Raw genomic sequence first — 23444 nt, 5'->3', positions numbered from 1 at the left:
AGGGGCCCAGGGGGCCCGGGGGGCAGCCCGGCTCTAGACTAGCTTCTCCCACACAGCACCCCTCCTCCCTCAGTCCTGAGCCACAGGCAGGCCACAAACATCAGTGGGATTCTGGGGACACTAGTTGGCCTCCCTGAAGAGTCTGAGGGGAGGTCATGAGTGTGGCCCCAGCCTTGCAGAGTCCTGCCGGCCACCTGGATGGGAGGACTGAATGCTGAATGATGCCACCTTGAGATCCCCAAACACTGATTTCCTGGTTCCCAGGGCCAGGGCCAATGCCTTGATGCCGGGACACTGAGCAAGGTGGGGAGGGTGCTGGGGAAGCTGCTGAGCTGGTGTTTAAGAGGAGCTCCCCTTACAAACACCACTGCATCAGGACACATGAGTGCAGGGCAGAGGGGCCACAAGATAGGCCAATGTTTCCTGGCCTGCAGGCAAGCGCTGTACCAGCCAGGGGCAGGGATTCCTAGGACCCAAGAGAGAGGGACCGGGGGACTGGCAGGCAGCTGCCCACGGGCACAGGCAGGCATATGTGGACCAGCCCCGTAGCCCCCTTGCCCTGCCTGCAGATGAAACGGACAGTTCCTCCGGAAGGAACAGGCTGCAGTCTGGGGCGAGCACTCTCCCTCTGGGGGATTTTTTTGGGGGTGGTTTTCCTATGGCGACATCAGCCTTGTGCCCAGCCTCTGGGATCCTGATATTTACAAAGCTGCACCCCAGGTGGGGACAGAGGCCCGAGGGGTACACAGACACCTGCTTACAGAGATCATACGCAAGCAACACACCTTTCTTTGTTTAAAGTTATTCTTTAACGTATTATCGTCTCTAAGCTTCTGCATCACACTGAAACACTTTTCTACTTAAGTTGTTGAGTAAGATGGTTTACAGTTTCCAGGCATGAAGATGAGGATGAGGATGAGAAGCAGCTTCCATTTACTGAGCATCTACTATGGCTGGCTGAGTGCCACACGTGTACCCAGTTCCACCCAGCCCTGTCACACGGCTGGTCAGTGGTGAGCTCGAATTTGAACTTGGGTCTGCCTCACTGCAAAGCCAGGTCTTTCTTCTGCTCTCATGCCTCCCGGTCCCTGCTTCCAAGCTGAGCCCAAACCCCGCCCACAGAAAACTGCCCCCCGCCCAGCTGAGACCCTCTGCGAGGCACTGAGTGAGCCTGGCTGCACTTGCTACTGGTTTTCACCTATGAGTTACAGCGGCTGGAAGCAAAAAGCATGATCTGGAGTTTTCTGTACATTTGAAAATCACCCCCATTCAGTCTTCATAACACCCCTAGGGTCAGGCAGATGCCATCCCTGTCTCCCTGTGAGGCCTGAGGCCGTGCCTTGTTCAGGATGAGTCACAGGGGACAGGGACGGTGCTCTGTCACCAACTCCAAGTCTGCACACATCAGCCGGACCATGCCCACGTCTGCTCTGGAGGGAATAGGCCCCGACTCCCACCCATCAGCCCGGATGCCTTTCTCCTGAACAGCCCGGGAGCAGATCTGGCTTTCTGCATTCTCGCAGGCCCCAGAGAGCCGTGAGGGGACATGCAGGCGTGGCCCCTGCTAGCACACTGGCACGGGGACGGCCAAGTCAGCAAACTGCAAGGGCCCCGTTTTCCATCCAGTCGGCGCTTAGGTTTGCTGGCTTGCTCTTACGTTTTTTAACAGGCAAGGCTTAGATTTGGGGGGACTGCTCTGAGTGACAGGGCCCCTTTGCTGCAAGGCCTTTTGTGCACATCACAGCTGCTTCTTCAAAAGAACCACTCACGTGCGTGAAAGCTGTCCCCTGGTGTCCGGTGGAGAGGGTCTCTGTCGGGCCCGCTGCTGTGGGACAAGGACTGGCTGTCCAGGTCTGGAGAGTTGGTCCTCGTGTCTGACTCCCCCCTGAGCATCAGCCAGCTGCTCTTCTGCTGAAGGAAAAAACAAAGTCACGTGGATTTCGAGGTCGTCGGCAGTGGTGGACACATCTCACTGGATCTTTCTTGTAGCTTCTTTCCTTTTTTTTTCTTGAGACGGAGTTTCGCTCTTGTTGCCCAGGCTAGAGTGCAGTGGTGTGACCTCTGCAACCTCCACCTCCCGGGTTCAAGCGATTCTCCTGCCTCAGGCTCCTGAGTAGCTGGGACTACAGGCGCAGGCCACCACGCCAGGCTAATTTTTATATTTGTGGTAGAGACGGAGTTTCACCATGTTGGCCAGGATGATCTTGATCTCTTGACCTCGTGATCCACCCACACTGGACTCCCAAAGTGCTGGGATTACAGGTGTGAGACACCGCGCCTGGCCAGCTTCCTTGCTTTTAACCTATGAGCTGACCCCACTGGTGAGAAAACTCAATACGTGAGGAACGTAGCTTTCAATAAACGCTGTACAGGTACATGGAGCATCCGGGGGAAAGGGAGCTGCCCCATCTTATGGACACAGCCATCCAGGCTCTGGGGGGCCAGGGACCTGCAGGGATCCACATGGGAAGAACGAGGGAGGTTGCCAAGTCCAGCCTTGGGCTCTTCCCACACACAGCCCTGCTTTCCCGTGATAGCACAGGTGAAGGGGGCCAGGGAGGCTGAACGCAGCCCAAGAGCCATGCCCAGCGCACAGCCTGCTTTTGTAACGAGCATGTTGTTGGAACACGGAGATGCCGCTTCACGTCTCGGCTCTGGCTGTGCTCACAGAGTTCGGTGGCTACATTGGAGATGGTGCAGCCCACAAAGCCGGGAGTATTTACTCTCTAGCCCTTTATGAAAAACACCTGCTGAGCCTGTTCTAGACCAGTGGATGCCCCAGGGATACACTCTGTTTATTTCCCTTTCATGACACACATCTCTTGAGTCACAGAACCATAATCAAGTCACACGGGCACACAACCAAGACCCTAGTACAAGGTGTGTACGTCCTAAATGCAGGAAGGAAACTGATGAAAGGGCCTCTTGCTTTTGGCCTTGCAGGGCCCCTGAGGAACAGAATGTAAGAGAAAGATTCTGAAGCTCCCCTTGGAGAAGCCCCCACAAAACCACTTTCCTTCTGAGCGAGGCTGTTCTAAGCCAGCTGTCCCCCGGCATTACCTTCCTGTTATCCTGGTCGAAGCTTCCCTCCTCCCCATCGGATCGCCTGGCAGCTGGAAGGGAAAGATCAATTTGTAAAGGCAACACACCATTTATTGAGGGTTTCCACATCACAATTTCCCATGTTACAGTTATGCTCGAGAATGAAAAATCAATCAAAGAGGAGGTCAGTTGTACGAGTGCCTTTCAAGGGGCAAGGAACAGGGTGAGCTGGACGAGGCCCCCAGAGAACCTGCCCGGGGAGCAACAGCAGCAGGGGTGTGAAGTGAGGCCCGATTTCCGTTCCAGCCGAACACCCACACAGAGCAGAGCCACGTTTGCAGATGGAGCCACGTGGCCTTTAATTTTGCTTTGTTTTGTTTTCGAGATGGAGTCCCACTCTGTTGTCACCCAGGCTGGAGTGCAGTGGTGCAATCTCAGCTCACTGCAATGTCCCCCTCCCGGGTTCAAGCGATTTTCTTGCCTCAGCTACCCAGGGAAGCTGGGATTACAGGTGTGCGCCACCACGCCAGGCTAAGTTTTGTATTTCTGGTAGAGACAGGGTTTTGCCATGTTGGCCAGGCTGGTCTTGAACTCTTTTTTTTTAATTATTATTTTTTAAAGTAGTGATGATTAAAAAGCTTAGGAGGTAATACTTATAGTATATGGCCATAGAAATTATAATATTAGATTGAAAATTATAACACCTTTTAGAAAAAATTTTAAATGCTGTGGTTTCCAAAGCAAAATGAAGATTTCTTTTCTTTTTCAAAAAAATAAAAATAAAAAATAAACCATGCTATCTCTCCCCAACTCCCCACCCCCCGCTGTCCCTCCCCTATTTCCCCCCAACAGACCCGGTCTTCAATTCTTGACCAAGTTCTCAAGTAATCCATGTGCCTCAGCCTCCCAAAGTGCTAGGATTACAGGCTTGAGACACCATGCCCGGCCCACTTGGCCTTTTAAGAACATGCATTTTAAAAACCTCCCACCTAACACAAAGTCTCAGTCGTGAAGGTCAACGTGTCTGACCTGGGTGATGGGCTCTGCATACGCCAATGCCTACCACACCCACTCCCCCAGGAAGGGACTTCACACCGTTTCACAGATCAAGAGACTGAGGCTCAGGGACGTGGTATGCCTCACACAAGGTCATGGATGAGTGGGCACCAGAGGCAGACATGAGCCAGGCCTTCTGAGTCCGAAGTCCTTCCCTGTCTGCCCCACCTGGCTAATTGCTGCTGGCAAACTGCAAAATGGTGACGAGGTCTGCTACTGGAAGACGTTCACGAAGAGCGGTCAGGAAATGACAAAATTACGAAACGCAAGCAAAAATGGACTCAATGAACTAGAACAAGCAAAAGTCCATTTCGCAACAGTCCCTTTACCAAGGGTACTCTCCGGAGCTGAGTAATGAAGCGTCTGGATTTTCCATTGGCCTTTTTTTTGGGAGGTTGTCACCCAGCTGGGCTGACATCTCCAGCCAAGAATGAGCAAATCAATCACACAAGGCCATGCTGACGTTTCTCGGCATCCAATTTAGTAGGTGAAGCCCCACACCTTCTGTATCCCGTACAGAAACACTGACCCCATGCACTGAACAATTACACAAAGACCCGTCTCGGTCCCCAGCCCACCACGAAGACCCAGGCCTCAGGAAGGACACACCGAGGCGGGCTTCTTACCTGCAGCGGGCAGCAGGCTCAGGCCCGTCTGTCTTTTGGCGTACCCTGCCTCCTGCACCACCAAGGACAAGACTGATACCAGGCCAGAGAGCTTGGAAATTTGGGATTGGACTACAGGACCTTGACAAGATAAGGCCAAAATTGAAGACTGAGCAGTTCTGTTCCGAATACACTGACATCTCGTTACTCTCAACGGCTACCTGTTTCTCCTTCTTCCAGGAGAGACAGTGATTTTCAGCATGAAAATACAAAGCCCTCTCTCCCCACTCACAGAGGCAAATCAACGCCCAGCCTGCTCAAGAAGCGTTTAATGGAGAGGCAGAGGGGGCAGGGAGCTCTGGGGGACGCATGCCCACAGCTGGACTCTCCTGTTGCCCAGACAACGGCCGTCGCCCGGCAGCGGAGCCCTTGAGTGTGCGGCCATGCATCAGTCATGACTCTTGGCAGCTGCCCAGCAAGTCCCAGGGACAAGGCAGGCCAGGGACTACTTGGAGTTCTAAGAGCATAGCCATCGTCCAAGCCAGAGAAGCCCCTGGGGCTGAGTCGGCTGGCAAAAGTAAGTGCATCATTTCCTGAAAAGCCAGGAGGCCGGAAAGTGGATCACCAACTTGGAGTAATCTGCACGTGCATGGATAATATAAAGTCGCTCCAGCTGAAGGGCCGTTGGGGACATGAAATCCCAGCCCTTGGAATTCAGGCCTGGGGGCCCAGAGGCCACCCTGGCTTCAAGGACTTCCCGTGGCCATGGAAGACGGTTGACCAGACACATTCTGGCTGGAGAGTCTTCTCAGGTCTCAAGAACAGCCCCTGCCATCTGAGGGAGGGATATTCTGCCAAGATTTAGCAAGTTTCCTCTGCAAACACTGCCAGCTCCTCCAGATGTGCACAGTTTAACCAGACCTGTACCAAGGACTTTTTGAAAACCAGTTCGCAAGCCCACAAAACAGACGACCAAGTCTCTCGAGGACTAGGAGCCTGGGTAGGAAAAGATAGAAAACTGGCACTTTGGATTATTGGTGGCTTGCTCCCATAACAGCTCTGAGCCTCAGTTTCCTCATCTGTAAATGGGCCAAGGATGCCTACCCCTCCAAGTTGTGCGGGTCACATGAGATAACCTGCATGAATTTGGGGACGTAATGGAAAACTCAGCTTACAGGTTTGAAATATTAGGGATAAACAAGAGGCCAGCGTTGAGGCTGATTTGTACACGCTGCTTTGGGAGGTCAGAGAAAGATCAGTTCAGGACAATCACAGAAAGGGAGTTTAAAATGTCTCTTGCATCACACAGGAGCTCCTCCCGAGTTCTGGAATGCATTTGTCATGAGGCACCCTCTTGGGAAAGGCTTTCTATTCCCTGTATTCCTTGGGATAACTTTGGTTGGTGGCATCTGAATGAAAGTAAGAGGTCTCGAATTATTTTTCTGTGTACAGGACTGGCCTGCTTTTCCTCCTTCCCAAACCCCATCTTATAATTCATTCATATGTGAACATCCATGCCAGCCTGTGTGCATCCCTTGCCCCTTTATTCCTTTCCACACACTTATCTATTCATCCATCTACCCATCCACCCATCTGCCCATACATCCATGCATCTACCCACCCATTCACCCACCCATCCACCCATCTGTCCATCAACCAATCATCCATCCATCCATCTACCCATCCATCCATCCATCATCCATCCATCCATCTACCCCCCATCCATCCATCCATCCATCAACCTATCGTCCATCCATCCACCCACCCACCCATCCACCCATCTATCTATCCATCAACCAATCATCCATTCATCCATCCACCCACCCATCCATCCACCCATCCATCCATCATCCACCCATCCATCCATCCACCATCCATCCATCTATCCATCTATCCATCAACCCATCATCCATCCATCCACCCATCCCTCAACCCATCTTTCATCCATCCATTCATTCATCCATCCACCCATCTACCCACCCATCCATCCACCCATCCATCCATCATCCACCCACCCACCCATCCATCCACCCATCCATCCACCTATCCACCCATCTGTTCATCTATCTACCCACCCATCAATCCACCCACCCACCCATCCATTCACCCATCCTTCACCCATCCATCCATCCTCCCATCTACCATCTATTCATCTATCCATCCATCAATCCATCTACCCCATTCATCCACCCATCCACTCATCTATTCATCTATCTACCCATCCATGTACCCCCATCCACCCATCTGCCCATTCATCCATCCATCCACCCACCCACCCAACCACCCATCTATTAATATATCTACCCATCCATCCATCCACCCATCTGTCCATCCATCCATCCATCCACCCACCCCCCCATCCACCCCACCACCCATCCATCTACCCATCGATCCATCCATCCTTCACTCACCCATCCATCCATCCACCCAGCCACCCAACCATCCATTTACCCATCCATCCACCCACCATGTATCCATCTATCCATCCACTTGTGCATCCACTATTTTTATATTTATTTATCCAGCTTCCACTAATCCACTCATTCACCTACTCACCCACCCACCCACCCACCCACCCATCCACCCACTTACCCAAGCATTCACCCGTCCCTCTCTTTGTCCACTTCATTTCTTTGCTCACTGATGCATCCATTCATCCATGTAGCCCTTAATGCATGGATCAGTCCATCTACCCTCTGTTCACCCTTAGCCCCTCAACCTTGTCCCCCTCTCCTTGTCCCAAGTGCCTACTGTGCACTGTACTGTTTTAAGAATGGGGAAAGCCAAAAAAACTGAGACATGACCCTTGTCTTTAGAAGCTCACAGGCCAGTGAAGTGGAGGCAGAGGTAGGTGAGGTTTCTGTACATAACAAGAGCTTTGATGAAAGGAGCAAAGTCAACACAAAGGTGCATTCCTGAGAACATGCATGTGGTAAGTACTTACTGAATACCTACTCATTGGATAAACCCTGTATTGTGGTCTGGATAAACTTTTCTTTTTTGAGATGGAGTCTCACTCTGTCGCTCAGGCTGAAGTGCAATGGTGCAATCTCGGCTCACTGCAACCTCTGCCTCCCGGGTTCACGCGATTTTCCTGCCGTGGCCTCCTGAGTAGCTGGGATTACAGGTGCTTGCCACCATATCTGGCTAATTTTTTGCATTTTTAGTTGAGATGGCATTTTGCCATGTTGGTCAGCTGGTCTTGAACTCCTGACCTCAGATGATTCACCGCCTTGGCCTCCCAAAGTGCTGGGATTACAGTCTGTGCCCAGCACTTGGGTAAACATTTTTAAAGCATGTTAACAGATAATAATAGATGCTATGAACCTCATACAGATGAGGAGACCGAGGTCCGGAGTCTAAGGTCTCACAGATGGTAATCAGAACCTTGTCTGTCTCTGACCCTGAAGCCAGAGTCCTCCATGTCAGACGTGTAAATTTTGAGACTTAGGGCTGCATCACCAACCACTTTGCTTCCTGTGACTTGTACAAATCCGCTTCCCCACGAAGCAGCTGAAGAGAGATGCTTCGAGGGCAAGGGCTGCATCTGATAAGCCTCTGCGCTCCCTTTGGTGACCGAAGTGCCAATCTGCAGCCTCAGGTGCACAGAGGAAGTGAGTAAGATGGACACGGCACACGGGCCCCGTGTTTCCAAGGGAGGGCCCTGCCAGCTCCTTCTTTGCCGGCATCAACACAGCAACAGCCCTAACCTCCAAGGATCTCTTGCCAGTGTGCAGGGACCAGCAGAGGTGGGGGCTGTTCCACCACTGTGCCGGGGGTGCCAGCCAAGGCTCTGCCACCAGAAGGTGGTCTCTGCCGTACTCCTCACCAGACTTTCCTCTGCCTCCAGTGCAGAATCATTCCTGAGAATGTCCACACGAGCCCGAGGCAAGTCCGGGACTTCCGGGACTCCAGCAGCCAGGAGCCAGGGCCGCCACCAGCAGGCGCTCTCTCCGACAAGGGAAGGAGCTGATAGCAACTGGGGAAGGTGCTCGGGGCTTCATCCCTTTGGCTAGAGAGAGACGTCCTCTCTGCTGCTGGGACTTTGAATGGCTTTGCAGGAGGTTTTGAGGATTTGTCCCCTCCTATGTCCTCCAGACTCAGCCTCTAAGGAGTAGACTCATCAACAGGATTTTTTCTATTCTCAGAATGATCTCTATCTCTACAATTCACAGTGAATTGGAATGACATTGAGAGGAGGGGAGAGAGAGAGAGAGGCAGAGGGAGGGAGAGAACGTGTGTGTATGTGAGAGAGCAAGTGTGTGGGCGGTGCCCAGAGCATGTGCGCTGGCAACTAGAAACCTCGCTCAGCCTCTCGCCTGTCTGGCCGTGGGCAAATCCACTAGAAGCTCAGCTCCAGGGGTCAGGGGGAATGCAGGGTCACCCATGTATCCCCAGCACTGGGACAGAGCCTAGTACACAGTGGGTGGGTGCTTGAAAAACATCCCCTGGATAAATTAATGAAAGTCACTCCAATCTCTCCATACTGGGCTTTCTCCTCTCTTGAGTCAGAATAAGAACCTCTGCTCTCTGGTTGATGTCAGGATGGAAAAACACTCCAGACAACGAGGAAAGTGGGCCTGGAGTCTCCGCCCCAGCCAATGCCTTTGCATCGCTCCCTCCTCCTTCCGGCCTCCCTCCCTTCCACCTTTCTTTATTTCTTTGTGTATTTTTTTTTTTTTTTTTGAGATGAAGTCTCGATCTGCTGCCCAGGCCAGAGTGCAATGGTGCTATCTTGGCTCACTGCAACCTCTGCCCCCCGGGTTTAAGCAATTTGCGTACCTCAGCCTCCCGAGTATCTGGGACTACAGGCACCTACCACCACACCCAGCTGATTTTTTGGTAGAGACAGGGTTTCTACAAAACCGAAACAAGCCTCCACCATTTGGGGCCAAAAAGGACTCCAAACCAACATGAAACTCAACCCCTCTAGAATCTGGAATCCCAGAGAGACACAACAAAGACTGATTAATTCCTGCTCTAAACCAGGGCGCAAAGACATTGGGAATAGCACGTGCCCCGTGGTGTGGCTTCCACTGCTGGCTTCCGGTGGGCAGGAGTGACAGCTCCCACCTGCTGGGCATGCATGTGTGTTGGGGGTGAGAAGAGAGCCACATTGCCATCTGGTGGCTCAGGATTGCTTAGAAATGAAACAGCAAATCTGTTAACTGTGAGGACTGTCCCTGCATCTGGAGAGTTGAACTGACTGGGAAATGCTGGGGAGCCATCATTTTTCCCCTCGTGAATTTGGTCTATTTAATTAATCAATTAATTAAGTTTTTTTGAGATGGGTTTCACTCTGTTGCCCAGGCTGGAGTGCAGTGGCGCAATATTGGCTCGCTGCAACCTCTGCCTCTTGTGTTCAAGCGATTCTCCTGCCTCAGCCTCTTGAGTAACTGGGATTACAGGCATGTTCCACCACACCTGGCTAATTTTGTATTTTTAGTAGCGACTGGGTTTCACCATGTTGGCCAGGCTGGTCTTGAACTCCTGACCTCAGGTGATCCACCTGCCTTGGCCTACCAAAGTGCTGGATTCATAGCCATAAGTCACTGTGCCTGGCCCCGCTTTGCTTTTTTATTTTCTATTCATTTCCTTTTACTTCCTTTCTCTGTTTAAAGAAGCCAATAAATAGTAGCCATGCAGTGAGGCTACAGTGGTGTAACAGTGTGCTGTGGGGCCCCGAAGGCTGCCAAAGGGCAGTGCAGGTCAGGGGTCAGGGGTCAGGGGCCAGGCAGGCAGGTGTGGACGCCACCTTGGCCAATGCCTGGTCAGGTCATGTTCCCACCCCAGCCTCAGCCTCCTCACCTGCACCAGCAGCAGCCTCAGAGGTGTCCAGGTGAGAGGTGAGGTCCTCTATTGAGGGCCCAGTATATGGTGTTCACACACTGCGTGGCAGCTCCTCAAACACCAGACATCTTCAGCATCAAGTGTCAACCCTGCGCCCTGAAGGCCTGACCACTCTCATGCTGGAGGCTCAGTTCCCTAAAGCAGGAATCCTGGGGTTCGGGCATCAGGAAAATGCAGTGCTAACTTTAAAAACTTTCAATGAGCTTGAAATAGACAGTTGAAAGTAACTACATTAATGAAATGGATTGATTTTTTTTTTTTTTTTTTTTTTTTTTGAGACAAGAGTCTTGCTCTGTCACCCAGGCTGGAGTACAGTGGGATGATCTTGGCTCACTGAAACCTCTGCTTCCTGGTAAGACAACATGGTGAAACCCGGCCTCTACCCCTGCCTCCTGGGTTCAAGCGGTTCTCCTGCCTCAGCCTCCTGAGTAGCTGGGACTGCAGACACCAGCCATCCTGCCCAGGTAATTTTTGTAGAGACGGAGTTTCACCATGTTGGCCAGGCTGGTCTCAAATTCTTGACCTCAGGTGATCTGCCTGCCTCGGCCTCCCAAAGTGCTGGGATTACAGGTATGAGTCACTGCACCTGGCCAAAAGGCTTGATTTTTAAATCTTGTTGAATTAACATTATCTTAAGCTAACTAAACGAATGTCTTAAACTAATTAAACAGTCCAGTCATTCAGTATCATTATTCAGAGTTTGTTTCAAGAAAGCCTGAAAATTAATACAAAGGCTGCTCCAGCCTGATTCATTCCTCTCTCCCTCTGATGAGAACGGACGGTGGTTTGCACAGATGGGGCCTGCAGGTGGGTCTTACACACGCACACATGCATATGCACATACTTGGGCATGCATGGGCACACTTTTGACAGAATACATTCTACCTGGATAGGAGAATATCCAGTAAAAGAACATCTTAAATGTGTATATTGGAAATCAACTCATGCCCAATTACATACAATTTGCACTGCCCATTTACTTTCTTTCTTTCTTTTTAAGACAGAATCTTGCTTTGGCACCCAGGCTGGAGGACAGTGGCACGATCTTGGCTCATTGCAGTTTTGACCTCCTGGGCTCAAGTGATCCTCCCACCTCAGGCTCCCAATGAGCTGGGACCACAGGTACATGCCACCACACCCAGCTAATTTTTTATATTTTTAGTGAAGATAGGGGCTGGGCACGGTGGCTCACACCTGTAATCCCAGCACTTTGGGAGGCCGAGGCTGGCGGATCACAAGGTCAGGAGATCGAGACCATCCTGGCCAACATAGTAAAACCCCATATCCACTAAAAATACAAAAAGTAGCTGGGCATGGTGGTGTGCGCCTGTAGTCCCAGCTACTCAGGAGGCTGAGACAGAAGAATTGCTTGAACCCGGGAGGTGGAGATTGCAATGAGCCAAGATCATGCCACTATACTCTAGCCTGGCCTACAGAGACTCTGTCTCAAAATAAATAAACAAATAAAAATTAATTAATTCATTAATTAATTAAGATGGGGTTTCTACATGTTGCCCAGGCTGGTTTCAGACTCCTGAGCTCAAGTGATCCACCCACCTCGGCCTCCCAGCATGCTGGAATTACAGGTGTGAAGCACTGCACCAGGCCCCATTTACCTTCAAGTCTGGGACAGATTTTACTCATGTTTGTCCCCAGAATGTGGCCAAGTGCTTGGCAGGGAGCAGGTGCTCTATCCAATCTAGTTCTTAAAAAAACTAATATAGCAAATTTTTTTTTTGAGATGGCATCTCGCTCTGGCACCCAGACTGGGGTGCAGTGGCATTATTTTGGCTCACTGCAACCAACCTCTGCCTCCCGGGTTCAAGCAACTCTCCTGCCTCAGCCTCCGGAGTAGCTGGGACTACAGGTCCATGCTGCTGCACCTGGCTATTTTGTTTGTTTGTTTGTTTTTTTGGTATTTTAGTAGAGAGCGGGTTTCACCGTGTTGCTCAGGCTGGTCTCAAATGCCTGGGCTCAGGCAAACCACCGGCCTTGGCCTCCAAAAGTGCTAGCATTACATGCGTGGGCCACCGTGTTTGGCCTATAGCAAAATTTTGAAAGGATAAAAGAGTTTTCGTAATTGCTTGGGGTTTAATCAAAGAGGAGTTAACTTGCCTTTGGATAGGAGAGTCATCTGTAGCCAGATTTTTAAAATGCACAAAGACGATCACTGGAGACGGTAAAATCTCCTCGCTCCAGCGATGGTTCGGTTAAGGGACTGAGGGCCAAGTTCTGTCTTAGATCTGGGTCTGTTGGATGGCAACGTGCAATTTCATAACCTGGTTTGCTTTCTTCCCCTTTCTTTCTTTTTTTTTTTTTTTTTTTTTTGAGTCAGAGTCTTGCTCTTTTGCCAGGCTGGCAGTGCAGTGGCACAATCTCGGCTGACTGCAACCTCCGTCTCCCGGATTCAAGCGATTCCCCTGCCTCAGCCTCCTGAGTAGCTGGGACTACAGGCGACTGCCACCACACCCAGCTAATTTTTTGTATTTTAGTAGAGATGGGATTTCACCATGGCCAGGATGGTCTCGATCTCCTGACCTCATGATCAGCCCGCCTCAGCCTCCCAAAGTGTTGGGATTACAGGCGTGAGCCATGCACCCGGCCTGCTCTCTTCCCCTTTCTAAAGGGCAGACCCCTCCTGTCCTGCACATGTGAGCCACACATTTTAAGGCGCCACTCGGAGGCAAAGTGGGGTTGGGTTAACAAAAGGCCACAGTAGTCAATCCCAATCTGTGCCCCCACGAGCACAGAACACACAGCCCTTCCGGGCAGGCTGTTCAGGCCAGGGCCACGATAGAAACACAGCCCCTTAGAGTGGCTGCTCCTTCTTTTGGTCAGGACTCAGTTTTCCCACTTGTAACCCAAGGGAGCTGGTCTGGACAATTTCTAAGGGCCCTACTGTCTATCTCGTCCATCCTTCTCTGATCTCTCTTGGAGATTTGTGCTCTAAGCTTCTCTGGTGGAAAGGCAATGGTAGAAGTCATCACTTCTGGAAACTCAAGAGATTTCATTCACTTTTTTCCCTCTTGGGAAGATGAGAAAATGCACAAAGCACAGCACCTATTACCATCCTGGAGAAAATTTCTTAAAAGTTTGCATAACCTGATCACTGATTGATCGGCAAGTCACAGAAAACACACTTTTGATAAGAGTCCGCCTGAAAGTGTCCATACAGTTGTCAATGTGGGATGTGGCTGTTTGCTTTAGGCACATCTGGACAAGAACGTTCAATATGGAAATGCCCTTCCCCATCTCTAGTGACTGGATAACAATTTCCATCATGTGCACCACACTTTACAGTTTAGAATGCATTTCCATATTCAGTATTCCATGAAGTTCCCATGGTCAGCTGTGGAATGGCCAAGGTGGAGGGGATTGGTACTGTTTTGCAAATGAGTAAACCGAGGCTCAGGATTGTAAAGCAACCTGCTGTCAATCACCCAGAAATCCCAGGAGGAAAGAGAGGGGAGAGTTTTCGCCTCTAATCCCCGCTCCATAGCCCAAGCAAGCTGCTCCCTGCACACCCCCCAGGCAGGTTCACGTAGAAAAGAGCTGGGTGTCAGCCCCTATTTGCTTATGCAAGAAATCTCCGTAACTGAAGGTAAGGTCACTCATCCCATCATCGGAAATTTTCAAAACACAAGACTAAAGTCTCCTTAAGGAATAAGGGACTGATTCAAGTTTGTTCCATATCCCAAAGACCAGGCCTGGATCAGATCGTGGTTCGAGAAGCCTCTGCCCCTCCCCCATCTTGGCTAAAGTCACTCTGGCTGCACAACTGAAGGCACCACCCCCAGGCTCTTGGCTATAACCCCCCATCCCACGCCCGGGCTGACGTGCATTAGCCTCGGCTTCATAACACACGGGAGTGTCCTTGCTCAGACACACCCTTCATCGTAATTTATAAGAAGAGGACTCTCGGGAGGCTGCTAGTGAATTTGCATTTAATAGACTGCTAAGGGCCTCGGTGGTGCCTTCCCTGCATTAATCACAGCACAACAAAAGGGTGGGGTGCATTCAGAAGCAGACGGGTATTGACAGGCATGCGGGGCGAACCGCAGCAGCGGAGTCCAACCGTACCATGCTGTCTGTAGATAGGGGGCTTCCTATAGATGTTATCTTTCACGCCAGTGTCTGGGGAAGAAGAAAGAAAAACAGGAGAGAACAGGAGGGTAAGCAGCAAGTTGTGATGGTTTCTGTTCTACAGCCTTTTTTAAGCAACAAGCACTCACCCAGATCTAGAATCACCAGGCAGAACTGGCACCCAGCAAGCGACAGACACCCAGGCCCCACATCAAGCCTCCCTGACTCCAGATGCCACCCCCACCTGCAGGGGATGGGGCAGCAGGCGGGAACCTTGTGGCCTCCCGGGAAGGGTGGCCAGCTCGGACAGCCCTTTTCCTCCACTCCATTCCCAGGAGGACAAGCGTGTCTCCCTGCCGTTTGTGGGACTTTGGAAGAAAGCACACACACATCGGTCTGATGGTTTTAGAGAATCTGTGTCTGGGGAGCAGTGGAGGAGCCTGGAGTGCCGCCTGGCGCCCGCTGAGTCAAGGGAAGGTGACAGTTCGGGTGTGGCCAGACGCTGGGTGTAAGGAGCCCAGCCAGCGTGTCCTGGAGCCTACCTGGGACGTGGAAGTGGCGAGGCGCCTGCTGGTAGGTGGAGGGGGGTGGCTTGCTGTCCGAGAGCACGGAGAGGCTGGGGGTGCTCCGGCCACTTTCACTGCCTCCAGACGGAAGAGCAGAGGCAGCAGATAAAGGGGAAACGGGAAAGCAAAGTAGAATATTTCAAGCATGACAAGCTCATTCGCAGCGAGCCCTATCTCTCCTGCCCAAGGGAGCAGCCCAGAACCCCTGCCCAGGAGAAGGAGTGTGGGCCTCATCCACATTTGGGACTGTGTCCAAGGACTTGCTAATCCAACCTTGAGCTGAACTCTGTCCAGGGTCCCATGGCAGAGGGGTGACACTGCTGAGGGCACAGGGCTTGCTGTTCTTAGTTCACACCTTAGGGGGCTCACTCCATCTGCACCTCTGCGCCCTGGCTGGTGTTCGAATCCAGCCAACTGCAAATTCGCCAAAACGAAGAAGACCCCTCTTCCTAACGATTCTTGTATATAAACACGCTGTTTTCCTCAAGAACCCACAAGTTAGCCACTCAGAATAGGATTAAAGCACTAACGCGATCAAAACTATTCTTAAAAGCCAGTGAGTAAAATTTTGCCAGCTGCAGAAGATAAGAAAAGAATAGTATCCATCCATTACCACGTTCTTTTTGGGGGGTGGGGATGACAGGGTCTTCTTCTGTCACCCAAGCTGGAGTGTAGTGGCACAATCATGGCTCAGTGCAGGGTGCAGGTTCCACCCTCTGGGCTTAAGCCATCCTCCCACCTTGGCCTCCCAAGTGGCTGGGACCACAGGTGTGCGTCATCACGCCTGGCTAATTTTTTTCAATTTTGTAAAGACAGGGTTTTGTCATCTTGCCCAGGCTGGTCTTGAACTCTTGGGCTCAAGCAATTCTCCCGCCTCTACCTCCCAAAGTGCTGGGATTACAGGTGTGAGCCACCATGCCCGGACCACATTCTTAAATACAACTCTATTTTGGCAAGTTAAACGGAAAGTGTCCTCTGATCCTGCTTCCATTGCTGGGCTCACCTGGAACTATAAGTCTGTTTTGTGAGCAAGGTTGGATTATCAAGTCATGGATCCAGAGGGCCGAGGTGACCCGGCGATGCCCTCCCCCACACCTGTGTGGAGAATGAGGTGACAGACAGATGCAGGGTGCTGAACGCTTGTGATGAGAAGGGTACCCTCACTGCGGAAGACACTCCCAAAGCCCCGTTCCTCCCTCCCGCCAGCCGCAGGACACCCCCTCGGCACTAGGTGATGGGGTGTGAGGGGAAAGGTTCTCTCGACCTGAGAGTGCTCCCTCAAGCTGCACAGCCTTTCAGAGCAGCAGGACCCTGAAGGGACATCAGAACGAAACGGAAACAGGACTTCTGCAGCGGGTGAGTGCCGAGCTGGGCCTGGAGGTGGGCTGGCCAGGTGCCATGCGGTGGACTTATGTGGGGGGCTCCTGCCTGGCAGTGGTCTGTGTGCAGTGGGAGGTCACCAGGATTGGGGAGGGCTCAGCCCGAGCAGACCCCAGTGACCCCAGCCAGGATGACGGCACAGAAGGGACCATGGACTCTAACTTCAGCATTTTCTTGTGCTTGGCCGTGGGTGCTGATTTTGACTATCAATGCTGATGGAGCGTCTGATGGATAACTGTTCTTCTCTTAGCAACCTCCCTCCAGAACAGTGTGGAACGTTCTAGAGCCTCAGTTGGCTCTACAGGTGCCCTTGCTGGACGTGGCACCCTTGCTGGCCGGGTCACGCTCATCAGGATTCTCCACGGTAGACTCCTGCACCTCCCGGTGGCAGCAGGGGCCTCACAGCAGGGAGGCTGGAAGGACACCAGGGACCTCTCCTACTGACTATGGCTGTGCTACAGCCATCCCCAGCGGCAGTCAAACAGGGCAGTTTCAAAAACGACACCCACAAGAACGCTGAACAGAGGAAGACGGTTCACTTCAGGCACCATCTTGAAGCTGCGTGTGCTCTTGGCATGGCCCGTGGACCTGGGAGGCTTGGGAGGGCTCATTTCTTCCTATCTGGAATCATGGCCCCTGATCTGCCTTGTCTCCCATTCAGTGGGCCAAGAATCTAACACATCACAGCGTGCCTGTCCCTCCCCAGTTCCCAGCCACGGGGCAGCGTCCCCTGAAGTTACACAGACAAGAGTCCTGAGACCCATCCAGAGACCCATCCTGAGATCCATCAGATGCCTGGAGGGGCCTGAGGCCACAGGGAAGCTGGGGACACGGCCATGGTGGCCCACCTCACTCCTCTCCCCCGGGGCCCTCTAACGCCAGTCCCAGTCCTGCCACCTCGGTCCCTCCCTCCCAGAGCCCCACCCCTTGATGAGTGTCCTGCCCAGGGCTTCCCACCTGTCCAGACCCTTCCGGGGTCCAGGCTCAGGCTCTGCCTCCTCTGTTCAGCCTTCCGGGAGGACAGGGTCTACGCGGACCTCTCCCTTCTCTGCACTCGTGCCTGCCTGCTAGCCATGAGGCTTCGCTGGAACAAAACGCATTGCCAGCTTCCACGTGGAGTGCTTTGCTGCTAGGCTCACATCCTAGGGGCTTCTGATATGCGACGGAGGGGGATGCTTCAGCATCCTTCACCCTGGGAGGCGGCCTGTTAGGAGAGGAGCAGCCTCAGCACTTTCTAAAAGTCTCCTCCTCCTGAACTTCCTCCACTTTTTCCTCTTCCTCCTCCTCCGCTTCTTCTCCTTCTCTTCTTTCTCTATTTTTTCCTCTTTCTCCTCCTCTTCCTCTCCTCTTCCATCTTTTAAAAATTCAGTAAATGTTTCATTCAGAACAGCCTCAGGTAGTCCAGGGGGCTTTTGCACCCTCCCTGGCCAGCCTCCCTGCCGTCCCCTCCCCCATCACTAGGGCATGCCCACAGATTGGTGCCACCTCCATGCCACACAGGATCCGGGTTTCGCTGGGTGTCACCTGGTGTCCTTCTGCTCCAGGATCCCACCCAGGAAACATGACGCTTTGTCACACGTCCCCATTGGCTCCTCTCGGCTGTGACCTTTTGCAGACTTTCCTTGTGTTTGAGGACTTTGACAGTTTTGAGGAGGGCTGCCTGATGTGTTCTCATGGAGACACTGCGGCTATGGGGTTGGGGAGTAGCCCCCGAGGTGAAGTGTCCTCACCATGCCCTATCAAGGGCACCTGCTGTCAGCAGAGTGTATCACTGGCCGTGGCGGCCCTGCGGACCGGGTCACGTGCATCAGGATCCTCCACGGTGGACTTGTTCCTTCTCCCCTCCCACATGGTGATCTCAGGAAGGAGCTACTCTGTGTAGCCCACGCTTGCTCACGTGCCAGGAGTGGGAGTTGCAACGCCCTCCTGGAGGACAGGGCGTCTGCTGACGTTATTTGGAATTCCTCTGTGTGGGAGATCTCGCTTTCTGTTTGTTTAGTCAACATTTACGTAGATGTTCATGGACGGATGGATCTTGCTACTGTACTCTAGTTTGCAATCCAATGCCACGTGCTTCATCTTGGTGTTCCTGGTGGCTCAGTGTCCCTGGCGCTGGCTCAGCTGGCTCCTACGGAGCCTCCTCCAGGGGATGCTGCAGAGAGGCCAACTGGCAGCCACGGGCAGGACGATGCCCACACTGCTGTGCACAGATACATACTGGGTCCTCGACCACAACTACCCTGAGGACCACGCTTCAGGGATGAGGCCCTTTTGCAGCTGAGGGAGTGGCCGCTCAGCAAGCTGAAGAGGCGCTGCTAGGGCCCCTCCTTCCTTCTCAGGCCAGGGGTTCAGAGTGGGCCCGCCGCTCAGCACATGGAGGCTGCCTGGCCAGCAGCCTCAGCAGCACCCACTCCCCTCCCAGCCTGCGCCTGCTGGCCCCCACTGCTGGCGCCTCCACAGGGGACATGTCAGGGACTGAAATTCACCAGACACTGCCCATGGCTGTGGCCAGCACCTCTCCTGAAGCTGGGTCTTGGTGGGAAGGTGAGCTGGGGTGGGGCCTGCCAGCATTGGTGGGGGGTGGGGCCTCGCCTCACCTGGGGAGGCCACCCCCTGACAGTGCCATCTGGAGAGTAAGGTCCACTGAGCGGGGCCAGAGACAGAAGAAGAGCCACAAACACAAAGGGTTTCCCCAGAGGGTGCGCGACGCTGCCTGGTGACCAGCTGACCCCCGGGGGCTGCCACCAGGAGGTCCTAGGCTGGGACACACTGGAGCCCATGGCTACAGAGGAGGATGAGCACCTTCGTGTGGCCTCAGAGGTCGGCCCAGGACCTGAGGGTGAACACAAGTTGTGAACGGGGCCCCGGGTAGAAGCGTGACCCTGGGCTCTGCCAGAAGGAGCTTTGGGATCTTGGCCAGTGGCTTTTTTCTGAGCCTCAGTCCCTTCAGAAGTATGTTCTGGAAAGAGGCTGGATGCTTCCAAGGTCACGGACAGCCATGGGAATCGGGTGGGGTCGGAGCATGGGTGCCGGTTTCCCCTGCGCTGGACACCACAAAAGAGGTCACCCGGCTTTGTGTCATATCTTTTCTTTCCTTTTTCTTTCTATTATTATTATTATTTTTTTTTTGAGATATAGTCTCACTCTGTTGCCCAGGCTGGAGTGCAGTGGCTCAATCTCAGTTCACTGCAACCTCCGCATCCTGGTTTCAAGCAATCCTCCTGCCTTAGACTCCCTAATAGCTGGGGCTACAGGTGTGCCACCAGACCTGGCTAATTTTGTATTTTTAGTAGAGACGGGGTTTCACCAACTCTAGGTTGGTCTCAAACTCTCAACCTCAGGTGATCCACCCACCTCGGCCTCCCAAAGTGCTGGGATTACAGGTGTGAGCCACTGCACCCAGCTCCGAGGGACTTCTGAATGAAGGGCACTGGCAGGCAATGTGGCCAGGGAGGAACCAGGGCAGAGATAAGCATCAAAGAAGCAAAAACCTGGCCCCACCCAGTGGAGGTCTCAAACGGACGGTGCCTCCTGGCCCAGGGATGTCCTTGGAGGGGCTGTGGCGTAGACAGCTTCGGAGCCACATTGTGGTGGTGGGGTGGGTAGCTGGGCAGTCTCCAAGCTCTCTCCTGCTACACGGGGCAGAAGGGTGGGCATGAGGGAAGGGGGCTGCCAGTCCTTGGTCTCCCTCTTTGGCTGTCTTGGGAGCTGAGGAGAGGGCTGCTCCCAGGGGGCCTGCCCTGGGCCTTCCTCGCCCTGAAGTGGTAAGAATTAGATAGTGGATACTCAGGATGGGGCAGAGGAGGGGAGGGTCACCAGGGCAGGCTCTGGGTCCAGGCCCCACAGAGGCTGCTCATAGGGGCTTCCTGGGGTGCGGAGTGAGCCTGCCCCAGGCTCTGGCCATGCCCCCTCTCAGGGACCCACATTTGGGATGGCCACAGCAGGAGGGCTGAAGGTGGGAGGAGAGCTGGGTGCCAGGGCCTCTTGGCACGGAGCAACAGGAGAAGTGGCATCTCCTTGGGTGCCCCGCCGGGACTCACCCAAAGGGTTGGATTCACCCTGGGTTTCGGGCGACCCCCACCACGTGACTGCCGTGGACCACACACAGCAAAGCCCCTGCTGGCTGCGCTCCTGCTCTGGGGAGGTGCCCTTTCTGCCTCTTTTTGTTTGCTTGTAGTCTGAGTCAGGGTCTTGCTCTGTTGCCCAGGCTGGAGCACAGTGGCGCAATCATAGCTCACTGCAGCTTTAGATTCCTGGGCTGAAGCAATCCTCCCGCCTCAGCCTCCTGAGGAGTTGGGATTATAGGCATGCACCACCTTGCCCAGCTAAATTTTTTTTTTTTTTTTGTAGACAAGCGGTCTCACTAGGTTTCCCAGGCTGGTCTTAAACTCCTGGCCTCAAGTGATTCTCCTGCCTTGGCCTCCCAAAGCAGTGGGTTACAGGTGTGAGCCACTGCACCTGGCGGAGGGCTTTGCTTCTTCTTGAAGGAGTCAAATCATCCCAAGAGGCCGTGAGCCGTAGGGACAGGTTCCCAGAAAAATGAGGATGGCCATGTCCATCCATGGTCAGGAACTCTCTTCTCAGTAGGCCACAGGCCCTCCTAAAACGATGGTGATGAGGTACACAGAGAGGCGCGCAGGTCCGAATGAGCCCCGTCCGATGACCGTCCCATGATGGGAGTCATGCCGTCTGCCCCACCTTCTCGCTCCCTGTGGCCCAGGAGGCTTGTCCGGGAGACATTCCCACTCAGCAGCTTCACAGGATGGGGAACTTATGGCATCGCCTGGGGAATCGGCAAGAATATCACGGCTGCCTCCTTTAACACTCTGAGTGTCTTTCCGTGGTGCACCAGCCAGCTGGGGCCGTGTAACAAAGTACCGCAGCCGGGTGGCTTAAATGACAGACATATTTCCCCTCACAGTGCTGGGGGCTGGTCCTCTCTGAGCCAGGTCTGGCAGGTTGTGGCTTCTCCTGAGACCATCCTTCCTGGCGTGCAGACATCGCTGTGTCTGCGGTGGCCTTTTATCTGACTGTGTGTGGAGAGAGGGGGAGCGCTGGCATCTCTTCCTCTTCTTGTAAAGATGTCAGCTCTATGGGATTCAGGCCCACCCTGAGGACCTCATCTAATGAATCGCCTCCTTAAAGGCCCCCAGTACAGATAGAGTCATGTCAGAGATTAGGGCTCCAACCTATGAGTGTAGGGGACGCACTTTTCAGTCCTCAGCATACAGGAAAACACGAGCATGGCCATGTCCCTGTGAGACCTGCATGTGGACGCCTGTGCAGGGATGTGGATGGCTCACCTACTCCTGGGAGAGCCGAGAGTTGGAGCCACACGGGATGTGAACCCTGCCCTGGGCCCAGGAGCTCTGGAGCTGTGGAAGAGTCGGGGCCTCTGCACAGCGTAGCTTCTGCTCCTGAACACTAACCCCGAGAGCACCTGTGGCCCCTGGCTGATGCATGGAATCAAAGGTGGTGACTTGGGTAAAGGCTCTGAGGACAAAGCTTGTGGGGGGGTGTGGAAGAACACCTGGTCCCCTCTTCCTGCAGCTGTCCAAGCCCTCTCTCCCTTCTGCTCCTTTATGTAACAAGGTACCTACGTTTTCCTTCCAGGAACATTTGCACACAGACACATGGAGCCAGACGCACAAGACACACACAGCGAGGGGACAGGGCACGAAACAGGGGCTCCGGTGAAGCCATGCGGCGACATGGACAGCGAGCACACAGACGCTGGGCGTGGACGCCCGCGAGCACCCACCGCCCACAGCACTGCGCGCCTTACCTCGGAAGTGGGGGATGTAATGATGTCTGAACATAGATGTAGGGCTTGGGTGTTGGGACAGGGAGAGGCAGCTACTGGCACCCACACTCACAGTACCAGCTACGGGGTAACAGAGAGCAAGTCAGAGTCAACCTGGGCTCGCTGGCACAAAGCCACACACATTCCTCAACCCCACTCTGCTAGGAACACTGTTGCTTCCTCTCTCGAGGAATGCACCCATTTTTGCACCTGAAGGGGGTCACCAAACACGCTTTAGACCACTCTCCTCCAGGTACGGAGTGAGGAAACTGGACCTTGGAGTATCAGGCGGAGGGCAGGGGTTCCCAGGAGAGGGAGGGCCCCCAGCCGGGCCTGTGGCTCAGCACTGGGGGTCTTCTGAGGATCAAGGACTGAGCTGGAGAGCAGCTCAGGGAGTGGTCTGCCACCAGACATCTTCACCAGCCTCACCCGGCAAGATGCAAGCTTGGCTCTCGGGGTTAGCCTGGGCCAAGCGCAGTCAACAAGCCCAGGCCGTCCTTGTTGAGCCAGCAAAGGGTCCTTAGGAGGAGGAGCTCAATAAAGTTGGCTGCCCTTGGCTCAGCTGCTCACCTGCTCGCTCACTCACTCATTTCTTCACTCATTCATTCATTCAGTCATTCATGCACTCACTCATTCCCCTCCTTGCTCACTCACTCATTCAATCACTCATTCACTCATTCATTCACTTGCTCACTCATTCATTCTCTCACTCACTCATGTACTCACTCATTTCTTCACTCATTCATTTACTCCCTTACTTGTTCAGTCGCTTGTTCACTCACTCACTCACTCACTCACTCACTCACTCACTCATGTACTCATTCTGTTACCCACTTTCTCAACATTTATTGAGCAGAATGTACCAGGCACATTGCAAGGAGCCCATGGAAATAACTTTGCAAATGAATGAGTTTTGATTTTTCCACAAAGCCTGCAAGAATAAGAGCTAGTGTCCATGGAGGTGGAAATGGAGCCATGCAGCAGCTGGCCGGGAAGGAGGCAGCTCGGAAAAATCCCTCAAAAGGCAGTGTCCGTGTGGAGCGTCCCTGCTGTGGCTTT

The 23444-nt window shown here is 53.3% G+C and overlaps 1 protein-coding gene across 27 annotated transcripts in view; it reads right to left on the bottom strand.

The window, feature by feature from the left end:
• The window catches only part of ABLIM2 (actin binding LIM protein family member 2), a 185502-nt gene that overhangs the window by 37641 nt on the left and 124417 nt on the right, over positions 1–23444 (bottom strand). For 7 of the 27 annotated variants that reach the window (XR_005201944.1, XR_005201945.1, XM_037742189.1 and 4 more), the window contains 6 exons: positions 22368–22466; positions 15179–15280; positions 14634–14687; positions 4725–4844; positions 3061–3113; positions 1770–1911 (listed from right to left, as the gene is read on the bottom strand). Coding sequence is in view for 25 of the 27 variants with exons in the window: in XM_037742189.1 (XP_037598117.1) it covers positions 1770–1911; positions 3061–3113; positions 4725–4844; positions 14634–14687; positions 15179–15280; positions 22368–22466 (570 nt within the window). In the remaining 2 variants the exon portion in view is untranslated. Of the gene's footprint in view, positions 1–790; positions 1912–3060; positions 3114–4724; positions 4845–14633; positions 14688–15178; positions 15281–22367; positions 22467–23444 lie in introns of those variants that run through there. The other 20 variants (XM_017539067.2, XM_037742194.1, XM_037742196.1 and 17 more) reach the window with 8 other exon arrangements.

This window comes from Cebus imitator, unplaced genomic scaffold, assembly GCF_001604975.1.
Source record: "Cebus imitator isolate Cc_AM_T3 unplaced genomic scaffold, Cebus_imitator-1.0 Scaffold117, whole genome shotgun sequence".
Taxonomy (NCBI): domain Eukaryota; kingdom Metazoa; phylum Chordata; class Mammalia; order Primates; family Cebidae; genus Cebus; species Cebus imitator.
This window is presented reverse-complemented; position numbering and strand designations above follow the sequence as displayed.